The sequence below is a fragment of the Varroa destructor genome, unplaced genomic scaffold, assembly GCF_002443255.2.
Source record: "Varroa destructor unplaced genomic scaffold, Vdes_3.0 BEIS01000001.1, whole genome shotgun sequence".
NCBI classification, from domain to species: domain Eukaryota; kingdom Metazoa; phylum Arthropoda; class Arachnida; order Mesostigmata; family Varroidae; genus Varroa; species Varroa destructor.
The window spans coordinates 10459528-10471447 of NW_019211454.1; the positions used below are offsets into that span (position 1 = coordinate 10459528).

Here is an 11920-nt window from a genome sequence, read left to right on the forward strand (position 1 = left end):
AGCTTCTCTTTATCAAGCCCGGACGAGATCATAAAAAAGCTATTTAACTCTACATTGACGACCGCAAAATGCTCAAACCGAGAGCTTATGTAGACTTTTACCTAGAAGTTGCTCAATGGCTCGTCACTGGTTATTGTTATACTGGTTATTATTGTTATTGGTCTATCCTGCCATTAGCTGAGAAAATTTTTTGTAGGAATTGAAACCTGTCAGCACGACGTTCGCTTACAACGGCTTTACTGACTGTCCGGAAGCCGGTTCTAACGTAATATTTTATTAGTATATAACGTAAAGGAAATTTACGTTAAGGAAGTGCACGCTGGTCAATGGTGACTGTGCGGAGAGTTAACACGAACTTCCCCGAAAGACCGCACAATAAACATCGAATAATTCATAGTCATAGCATAGCAATTGTTGCTAAACTTAGAGAATATTAACAACTCTAATCGTGTGATTATAATTAGTAACAAAACTCTATAGCCGCGGTATGGCTGCTACGTTGCGTGGGATGTCACTGTATCGTGTACACTCGTAGCATCGTATACGATCGAGTGTGTTCCATACAATTATGGCCGCCAAGCAGCAGCGTATCAGACGGGAAGGTAAATACAGCGAAACAGGAAGTTCAATTTGGGTAAAATACAACGCATATTGGTGCGCATGCGGAATTTCAAAGTCTACGAAGAAGTAAATCGAATCCGTTGGCTTCTGTAACTCCTATAGAATAAATAGAATGTCACATATGTTGGCGAATCATGTTGAACCGATTTATTGTTTAGGTCATTTATGACCTTTATCTTTAATTATGAAAAAATTGTATGAACCAACTGATATTGGCAAAGAGGGTGTCCAGCCCTTTCTGAGAATCAAGCGTACAATCTAATAGAGCTTAATAATATTTGAGTACTCGTTCTATGATTGGTACCATGTGTTATCGTAAATCAATTGGCTTCATCTTGGATAATCGAAGAAACAGTGTCCGTTCATGTGAATGCATTTTCTCATATAGAATTTGCAGGACTTATTAAGTTGCGCATATATGCTACTATTTAAAACTATAAACATCAATTAATTTTCTCATGGCGAAGGTACACCTAAATAAACAAATTTATCGAATCAAAACATGTTATTGCTTAATAGTAAAATCTACTAAAGGTCTAAACTTTAACCATTAGATTAGAAAAGTTGGAAAAAAGTCCCCGCGTTTTTCAATGAATGGGAAGCATAACTTTTTATTACTGTGACAATAAATCATTAGGCTATGTATGCTCCGTCATTGTTTACGACTTTCGCCCATCCTTCCACAGAGTGATTAATATATGCCGCCCCGTTAGAATACCGCGGGTCCCGCTTTGAAAAAGTTTTCTAACTACGCTTTGAGTGAGGCCATGAGGATTATCGCCCAATCACAACAAAACTAAGAATCGGCGCAATATCCAGAGCGTATGAAGTATGTAAAACAACTGCTAGTTCGCAGTTCAGGAGCGCGATCTGGACCATGTCTGCCGTATGCGAACTCGGTTTTTTAGGAGGCAAAATGACCTGTCGGGCCTTTTTCCTTGAATAGCTTAATCGACTCGACGCAGCCGGGTCAAAGGACCGTGCTCATTCGTTCGCAGGAGACCGTTCTCAGTGTATCAGTGTATCTCCACAGTTCCGCCAAACGCAAAGGATAAACTTTTCTAGATAACTCCGACTCTCTTCTGGAGAGACCTATTTCTCTCTCCGTTTCATGTTGACGTACGGACAGCTCTTGTCATCAGTGACGTCAATTCCCTGCAAAAATCGATCATTGTGGCCACGTGACGCTAAGCACCGGGCCAGATACCTATTTGCAATATTAAGCCATAATATTTTGTTCATTAGGTGCTCAAGTTCCAAGTTTCTATTAGACCCAAGGAACTTCACGATCGTCGTATTGCTGCTAACATCCGCTTTTTGGTCAATTGTCGAGTTATTCGTTCGCCGTCCGCTATCAAAGGTGCCTTCAGATTATGGCCATCAGATTGCCAGAGCGGGGCATCCTATAAACCCCGAACATCGTTTTCCTTCTTGAGCGAAATCATTCTTGAGCGGTTTCTTTGGCGCTGGTACAATAACCGTAAGTGAGATAAGCGTCCCGGACTGTGTGGGCAGCGTTTTGGCCTCGATGAGATATAAACTGCAGAAAGCGTCGATATTGTCCTTTCTTTCTCGCTATAACATCAACCTTTGGACGGTTTTTTCGAGTCGAAATTTCACTCCAAATGCCGTTATACCGTTGCAAAACACTAATAAGGGGCTTTCGGAAATAAACAACAAGTTAAGGTAATTGAAACATTAACGTTTTTTAAGCGTGAGAACTTTTCTTTCAGCCTAATGCTACACATTGCTCTGATGAGCCCTGATCCGACAAAGGTTGTTGCCAGAATGGTCGTGTGGAACTGACTAGATACATTTACATTGGATCTGGCTAAATATAGCGAACGGTATGGTATATAGCACATAGCATATAGTATGAGTAATTTACTATCGATATTCCGGAGAACCATATGTTATATTAGGGACATGACGTAATGCTTAAGTTATATAAAGTTTGAGCCAGGACATCTTCATAACACGTAACCTCGTATTTGCCACACGTTCGCTTCACGTGAGTAAGAGTAACAATCAGATATATTATTAAGCGTTTGCATGTTCTCTATCGTCTGTTATGGCGTCTCTGTGAAAACTTCTGACAGAACATAATTTTCCTTGAGCAAACTTGGTAATATTGGCCTAAAAGTCAACGAATTATGTGATTCTGCCGAAGCTGTCATTCAACGGTAACGATAAAAAGCTACTGAACAAACAATCTTGCTGTGTTTGTATTTCATTTCGTTTACGCATCGCGGGGACATGATCTTCTAGCTTCGCTGTCTCTATGCACAAGTGTCGACTGTTCGACCTACCCTAAGCTTGTAGACTATATACAAGTTAACCTCATACGAAATACTTAGATAAGAAATGACAGGTTCAACATTACGCAACATTGACTTTGAATTTCATATGCAAAATATTCGGAAGCTTACCCAACTCCAAAAACTAACTGAGTACGCATAGCGGCTTCTTCGAGGTAAGATTCCTTCCGATTTTTTCATCTCCTGCCTGTAAGCACGAAGTTCTGTGTATTGAAAAAAAAGAAAGGTATCCAATGCAATATTCAGATTTCAAGTATATTCAAATTTTGACACAAGTTTTTATGAAGTATTTTCATCCAAAAAATCTCCAAAGACTTCGAGCGTCGGTCGGGACCCCATAGGGTTAGGCATTTTGTACCTCTGATGTTTCAACCCTGACACTGTAACAACTGTCCGCATGTAACAAGCATTTACGTTGTGTTCTTAATTGTTATTATTTATTATACAGTTATTTCTGTCTTAGTTTTTGTAAGGACACAAAACGCGTTGTACATAAATGATAACTACTATGGAATATCATCTCGCACGCAAAGTAAATAACTTGTCCAAGAAGAAGTATTTGAATATAACATTTATGTATTTAAGAGACTTCAGCTAAAGTTTTTACCTTCGATTGAAGATTACCTCGATTGAAAAAAGTATATTATTATTATTATTAAAATTATATAAAAACTTAAAAAAATAGAAATTAAAAAGGGAAATCTCGAGTCTCAGTTTTAGCAAGCGGCTAGTTAGAGATTTCCAAAACTCCGTTTACGGAGAGACGGTCCTCAAGGTAAAATCCTGAAAACATGAATTAATATATGTGCGTATAACTATGTACGTCTACGGTCACGAACTTACGACTAGCATCGCGAAGCACCTTTTGTGTATTTCCTTTATGAACTGGTTACAATGCTAATTTACCCATTACGCGGATGATCTGAAATAGGCAGTTTAATAACTCCTTTAAGTTAGTTCTAAATGAATTGGCTATAATCATCTCGACGTATGTACGGAATACTGGCGCAACGTCTTTTCACGATAAAGGTCAGCAGATCTTCCGCTTCTAGGGCTCATATCTATAGAATTCTCTTCCGAGTGAAATTCGGGCCTCGCGTTCGGTTTGTTATAAATGATCTGATATATCGTGCTAATGTCATACGTCCTACAAACTGCATGTTTATTGCCATGTTGTTGAAAAAAATAGTTATACTCTAAATTCCATTAGAACAAACCAATGATCGCGGTAACGAAAAACTACCGTCTCCGATTTCGATTCCGTTACCGGTGTTCGAAATCGATAAGGCTGCATCCATACAATTCAAAACTCGAATTTTCAGTTAAAGAGAAACTAGAAAATTAAACAGGAACAGTAAAAGAACTGGTGGTCCAACAGGCAAACGACAAAACTTACAAGCCCTAGTGACTTCTTAGTACCATCCAAGTTTTTGGTCGTTGGCTTTTAGCAAGAAGCCCCCTATTCTACCTATGTTCATATATTTAGAGTTCAACGGGTTTAATGCATCTGAAAGTCTCGTTATTTTCTATTGACACGTCTACTATATAAATAGCTCATAAAAAATACGTTTTTAGCAAAAAAAAAATGGTAAGCATCATTGCAAGTATAGGTTGGAGAGCACAGCCTAACAGCATGTGCATACAGCCATTCCGTATTATAACACGTGCATGTTAGATAAATCGTGGCCATTTCTGTATTTTCACATATTGTTTTATTATAGCAAAAGAGGTAATTGAGCCTTTTAGCTGAATACTTGAATACTATATCTCTGCGTTTTGCCTTTGCTTATTTATTTATCACCACAGTCATTATGTTGTTCCGGGCAGCAAAACGATAAAGTCCCAATTGAAGCTCACGTTCTCGACATTAACGCGATATATCTCCGCCAGCTATTTGATCTCGAATAACGATAAAGCTTCATAGGCAGCGTTACAATGGCGCTCTAATAATGCCACTACAGCCATTCAGATAGCGCGGGTAAATCGTCTTACAGTTTACATGAGCTTACATAAAACAATGCTGATAGAAGTTGACCCCGCCATTTTATTCATGCAACGGAAACCACCAGCGGAGTATCGTTTAAATACACAGTTTGGCCAGTTTGTTATCGATGCTAAGGAGTTATTCAAAATAACTGCCTAATTAGATTAACTATGGAACACATCAATGCAGTGTTGGCTATCTTTTGCATCGGTCTGCTATTTATTAATACGTGTGTGGCAAAGCGCCGTTGCTCAAACGAAGATCATGGTAAAAAAGATAGTGGCTGGGACGAACGTTCTTCTGAGGGCATATGTGAGAAGAATAACAATGATAGGAACCCGTTTACAGTTATAAGGCTCAAGCAAAATGATGCGCATGACAAGCACGCCAGCCACCCTCACGACTTTGCCAGGCCATCAAGGAAATTATTGAGGAAAAGGCTTCCTCGTGAAGTGCCACCAGAAGGCCAAAAAGATGACAGTGACAAAAATGGTAAAAGCTCTGTAGACAAAGAACACACGGTTGTGGGCTCGAAAGATAGCTCATTACTGCTGAACAGCAACCAAACCAAGAAACCTTTAGAAAAGCTTCTAAAATGGGATACATTGAAAGATAAGCTCTCTGACAATGCTGAGGATGATTTGGTTAAGAGCAACAGTGATAGTCAGGCCCATGTAAGGACTAACCACCACGCGACGAGACTCTCGAAGCGAGAATCATCATCGAAAAAGGAGGTGTCTGATCAAGCGGAAGGAAAACAGGACAAACGTCAAGAAAACGATGACAATGATCACAAAAAAGGAAAGCGAGAAACTGTTACTAAAGACAACAGCGATGAAGGCGACGACCAAGATTATCATAGTGGTGAAGTAAAGGAATATAGTAGCGATTCTGATGAATTGTCGAGTTCGAAAGACGAAGATCATACACTAATAAACATTTCCACGGGAGATACAACTACGAATGTGTCACAAGGTAACTCCTCTAACACTGATAAGGGTCCAAAAGATCGGAGGTCAGACGACTCTTCGCCAGTAGCATCAATGTTCCCGTTAAAGGGTAACCCTTCTCAAATAAACAATAATAAACAAGAGTGTATTAAAAAAAATAATGGTTTTTCTATAGAACTTCAGACCAACGGAGGGCACGAACAGCTGCTTGTTTTTAGCAGAAAAAATGCTAATCATGAAACGGAACTAGCAATCTCAGTGTCTAAAAAAGCTAACGGCGATGATAAGAAAGGACAAGAAAGCAAATCGTACCCCGAGGAGACAGGCAACGGGAGCAAAGACTCGAAGAAATTCAATGAAATCAGTGGCGCTAGCGTAACTTTCTCGTTGAAAGAACATTCATCCAGTGGGCGAAAACCTGTTGAACAATCTGGGAAGGAGAGAAACGGTGACGACGACGACGAAGGTAACAATGATAACAAACGAGATAAAGCTGATGGCGACGATAACGCTGGAGCATTTTTAGAAAAAAATAAGTCGAAGTCTTGGAAAATAGATTTTTTTGAGGAAAATCATAACGATAAAAAGGAAGGCAATAAGAACGAAGGCAGATTATTGGTTTCTAAAAGCGAAGGTTTAGAAAATGAACGACATGAAACGGATGAGACTGGGGGCAGTAGTAATAATGCAACACAATACTTCGCACTTCGAGAAAGGTCTTCGTTCTCACCAACTAAGTTCGATTGGCCTGAAAACAAGAGCAGGGGTTACAGGCCCATAATAGTGACTATGAAAGATTCCTCCATGAGAGATGACGGCGACCGGGATAACGCTAAGGAATATTATAACGACAAAGAATTTTCTGAAGTTGGACACAAAAAATCGTCCGAAGAGGACGATGACGGTCAAGGGTTAATGGATAGTTTTGAGACCCCTGGACATAGGAAGAATTTCGTAAATTATGGTCTTTATCGAGGCCATGATGATGATGATGCTTACGATGATCATTTCGACGATGTCGATGGCGATTTCGATCCGAGGGCAAGCAAACGTCGTAGGAAATCACCATGGATACATATTTTAAACTCGCATAATACACAAATACTCAGAAAATTAAATGCATACGTCGCAGATTACCTACCAAGCTTTCTCAAAGATCACAACCTTGATCCCTGGGTATTTGAGATAAATAAGTGTGAGATCACATCAAGAGCTTTTCAAGAAATCGCTCGAATTTGCAAATGCTATGATAAGCATTTCAAAGCAACTGTAGCGCTCGTTGGGTTGGGACAATTTCTGAATCCAAGTAATAGGAAAATAACGTAAGTACCACATTTGAATGAATGTGATAACACTTACAATTCCGTAACAGGGGCCTTTAATGTTTCCGTACCGCTTACTGGAAAATCGAGTAGCAGAGTTCATTAGTAATTCAATTTTTCAGCAATGTCAATTTTGAATTTTGTTTCAGCCAAGCTTCATGCACGCTGGAGGGCTGTCAGATTGACGGTATCATCCTTCCGGGCAGTTTGTGGTTTGAAACTAGTACAATCTATAGCCAGGACGAAGTAGTACTAACACGACCAATTACCGTGAAGATAACACTAACCATTTTCAACAAACGTAAAGGCAACAAAGATAACTTTAAGTATTTCGTGAAGCGGCGAGAGCTTGCAAACATTATACACCAGGTTGGTACTCATAGGATTATAACACTGTGCTTTAATTCACGCTGAGTATTTTTCTTGTTAGAATCGTTTACTCTATTTACGTCGTGACAAATTAGCCTAAACGATTGATGTATAAATACGGACCTCGCCAGTGGTTTTGTTTTCATGCGCGAATCTAATTGCTTGCCAGTATTAACGCTTTGTCCTGTATAATTCCCCAACGTCAGGTATGTCAGTCAGTTGGTGACAAGTTGATACCAGGACTGTCGCAGGTTTTCGAAGACACTTTAACAGGTACCACAAGGCGCTGCTATGACATCTTTATCTCCGACGCGTCTTTAAGGAGTAACAAGGATCCGAAGTTATCTATTGTATGGCCGACTAGTGAAGGTAGCGAGAAAATCCCAAATATTAGGTATAAAACGAAAGTAAATCATGACGATTACGACTATCAGGACGAGGCGGACAGCATGTTTTAGGCTAGGCCGGCCTACGGTTGACTATGAAAAGCCACCGCCGTCATTTGTTGGGATTGTATATTTAGGTTTATTAAATGAATGCCTTCGATCGCACTGTATCTTATTCTCCTAGTATTTTTTTTTCTATAAATGTTCTGCTCTAATATTAACAATACCCGATGGATTTATTTTATAAACAAGGTCGCCTAGCGCCGAATGGCGACCCGAGCACGCGGCCATAATCTAAGCATTAATTAAGCATAAATATATAGGACGTTTCGTATAATAATCTACTTCAAAAACGAATCGAGTGGAAAGTGCGATTTGACAGACAAACAATTTTCTTTTAAACGCCAAATAAAAACAAACTTATATGAAATAAACAATTAAACTTTTATTATTTATTTGAGTTTTCTTATTATCTAAGTATGTAATCCAGCACATGTCAACAGCAACCTTCGGTTCGGTTTGTTGCCCTGCAGAAATCCAACAAGGAAGCATCAGTCTCTTTCTTCTAATGCAAATCTCGTTTATCAACGCCAAACACCCCATCCAGGTATTGCTGTGAAACTTTAGTCAACTGCCGTGCCCACTAATTTCATATTTTCCCCTGTCCAAACTTTTCCAGTTAGATTGACTATCTGCCCGCATAATTCTTTTCCCAAACAGCTTTCCTCGTCGTTATTTTTGCTCACCAAGGAGCCCACCAGCACAAGCAAATGTATATCACCGTGTCACGAATTTGTTACTGTCCCAAGCCGTTTTGTCGTACGTCGTCTGTTCGGATCTGTGCATACGCATTTTCTCGTCAGAATCGCTCTAATAGAAAACTGCCTTAGGGAAGGATGACGCCCACTACGTTAGACGTCGGATCGTTCAGGTATACCTATATATATATATATCTACTTTTACTGACAACAAGAGACTTCTTATTACATTTTATATAACATATATTAAGTTCATCTGATTATAAAAATCCACATTGCGTGACGATTTATGTCAAGAGACAATAAGAAAAAAACGCACATTTCGTCCATATTTATTGAATAAGATCTTGCTTTGAGAAGTCTTACCCTTCACCCTTTTCTAACTAAAAGCTATGTTAGTTACTATTACCGCGTTGTACACAAATTTTTGTAATGCGTATTCGACGTTTTCTTCATTATTAGTGCTAAGTTCGCTATATTCAGGTAAAGGCAGTATAAACACATGTAAGACATGTATCATGCATGTTTACTAATGGCATTTTTTCAATCACGTTTTGCACGAGAACTATTGAGCAGGAGGAACTTTAGCTGTTACAATTGATTTGTTACAGCAAACCTGTTCCTTATTACCTTCGTGTCGTTACTCCGGCATTGATTTGAAGCTTCTAACTTTAACTAAATCTCTGTTTTAGCTTCTTACAACTTTAGTAGGGGAATTTTTATCGTGATAATAAGCCATGGCTACTATCTGTTTATATCCTTAGGAGCACTAGTTCGCGCATGTGTAGTAAATGAATGATCAAAGTTTTAAGGTTCGCACTCTGGAAGGCTTTATTTTTTAACCACATCGCCTGAAAAAAAAAGTTGCGTGTTTACTCGTCGAATGAACGAGGGCAGATTACGTGCACTCTAACTTCCTTCCTTTCGTGCACCGCAAGAGCATGTTGATAAAGCTCTGTGCATGACATCCTTCACATTCCCAAATTCACAGTTTCAACCTCTAATGGTACCCTAAAAACAATAGTTTTTTTCAAAATTAAAACATTGTTGGTTATACATCGCATTTTTAGGTTGAAAAAACCTATTTCGATCCGTGCTGACGTGCAAAAATCTAAAAAAAGAACGCTTTGCTAAATTAAAACGGGAATTAGATCAAATCGATTTGATAGTGTCCTTCGAGTATCGTAAATGTATCGTTTCCGAATTAATAATAATTTGTTAATAACAATAGTAAATGCGCTCCGTCGGCGGTAAGCCTAGAAAAATTATAATTAACAATGTATCTCAAAAGTGGAACACGCTTAGTTACACAGCGATCCGATGCGGAGATAGGTAGACGAATAGACACAGAAGAATCATGCATCCATGGGAAAAATCGGCCACGTTATTAATGGACAATCAAACAGAGCACTCCACTTCAGTTCACTTAGAATCCAGAAGTTTCCACAGAGCAACAGAAGCAGCTGCAGGGATATTCTTGGTAGGTAACATTAAAGATCATATTAGACTTTATAATTGGCTCGTGACGACTTTTGTAGCGGACAGGCAGCGAAACAGTACGAGTAGAGCATGGTAGTTCGGTGGCAAGCGGCAGCTTTTGCTTCACGACGTTTTGGGTGACCGAAAAACTGCTACTGGTCTATTCTGGCTCACTCGATCAGGCGGTTACTCCGCGCACACACACACACACAAAACACTTTGTTACCGTTCACCAAGGCTAACAGGCCGATTTATCGTAGCAATATCGTGTAACACAATTTTGTATCCACCTATCATGATTCCTTTCATGTCTGGTCCTTTACCCGGCTCGAGCTGTCGAAGTCGTTAACCGTATCACACACAAACACACACTCACGCATATATATACCGACATCATCGACAACTGTATTTCTTCACATGCAAATAGAGATGCATAGCACAATTCAAGTAGGCACAGAGGTTTTTGCTTGCAAACATAACGTCCGTCAGCAACATGAACATCTAACTGGATAATCGACGGACAGGTAGGTAGTTTTGAAATCGTACGACAACTAAGCTGCTCGTACATCTGGGCCGAAAAGGAGTGAGGGAGGAGTCGACGAATCAAAGGACCTCCACAAAATAGCAACAGTAAAGCGCATTGGTAATTGATTTTTTCCAGACTGAGGAATTTGTTGTGGCGCGCAACCATATATGAGATATATAGATTACTACATGGCCTAACTGAATATAACGACTCCGGTAACTCTGATGTCGGTCAACAGCTATAAGACCGACAATTATAATATTGACGATAATAATCAATAAAACGCCAATCGGTTATGCTGTTAACGCCACAATTCGATATCCGTCTATTGTATTTCGTACAATAAGAAGAAAAAACCTATCGTCGTTGCGTGGACGTCGTTTGTGGTGGCCTTACCGAAGATTTTCACCGTTCGCTCTCGATCAAAGAAGAGACTGCTTATAGCTAATCAGGCTACTGCGTAAGCGATACATAGGGATATTCTACTGCGCACCAATTTGAAACACTATAGTCGTATACAAACGGGCGACAGTCGACTTTGCCGTCGTCGTTTTTGGGTTTGCTGCAATTGCTGTTAAGGGCCTTATCACTTAGTATTGGATAACTTGTTAAGCTAGTCGTACTAGCAGTAACAGATAGAGCGATCGACTGTCCTGTTAGTCGCTGATTTTTCGGTTTGTCTGATGGTGCATCCATCTTTCCGCAACCACAGGTCGGTACAGATATATAGACAGCGAGAGAGAGAGGACTGCAACGTTGCTGGAGGAGAGCGTACTGCTTACTACTAGTGTCACTACAATAACCAAAAGCATCACCAGCCGAGAAAGCGAACGGATGGACAAACGGACGGACGGACGGACGGACGGACGGACGAGATTTGGTCTGGATCTACGTAACGTCAGTTACGCTCGATGACCATTACTAGCGCACTAGTGACTCTCTTTAGCTTCGTCCTCTCTCTACGCGCTATCCCTGCTGAACTCAGCAACAGCCACTGTTGGTAACGCTGCTACAGCAGCAGCACTTGTTGCCGTCGCCACCGCCACCACCACTGAGTATGGATGTTAAAACCGCGTCTCTATCTCTTGAATTTCCATCAGCCTGTTAATTTACGATATTCGCTATTCCTGGCCAATACAGGCACTATTAGTCAGCCAGAAGTCACAACGCTATGATGCGCGATTTGTCCGGATAATCGTCATTATGT

General features: G+C 40.0%; 1 protein-coding gene and 1 long non-coding RNA gene across 2 annotated transcripts; one reads left to right on the plus strand and one right to left on the minus strand.

Moving 5' to 3' along the window:
- The first annotated feature begins 4496 nt into the window (after positions 1–4496).
- LOC111251443 (uncharacterized) lies at positions 4497–8405 on the plus strand. The gene is made up of 3 exons (XM_022808017.2): positions 4497–7195; positions 7345–7564; positions 7771–8405. The coding sequence occupies exons 1-3, from the start codon at positions 5094–5096 to the stop codon at positions 8020–8022; spliced, it is 2574 nt and encodes an 857-aa protein (XP_022663752.1). The 5' UTR covers positions 4497–5093; the 3' UTR covers positions 8023–8405.
- A 1108-nt stretch (positions 8406–9513) lies between these two features.
- LOC147758237 (uncharacterized) lies at positions 9514–10869 on the minus strand. The gene is made up of 2 exons (XR_015319633.1): positions 10018–10869; positions 9514–9719 (listed from the first exon to the last, which is right to left on the minus strand). It is a non-coding gene; the product is annotated as an uncharacterized LOC147758237 (long non-coding RNA).
- Between the last annotated feature and the right edge of the window lie 1051 nt (positions 10870–11920).

What these genes read in the sequence shown, in the direction of transcription:
- LOC111251443 (XM_022808017.2), top strand. Translation starts at nt 5,094, where the DNA reads ATGGAACACATCAATGCAGTGTTGGCTATCTTTTGCATCGGTCTGCTA. An exon ending in CCAAGTAATAGGAAAATAAC is followed by an intron (nt 7,196 to 7,344) that starts GTAAGTACCACA and finishes ATTTTGTTTCAG; the next exon opens with CCAAGCTTCATGCACGCTGG. An exon ending in TTGCAAACATTATACACCAG is followed by an intron (nt 7,565 to 7,770) that starts GTTGGTACTCAT and finishes CCCCAACGTCAG; the next exon opens with GTATGTCAGTCAGTTGGTGA.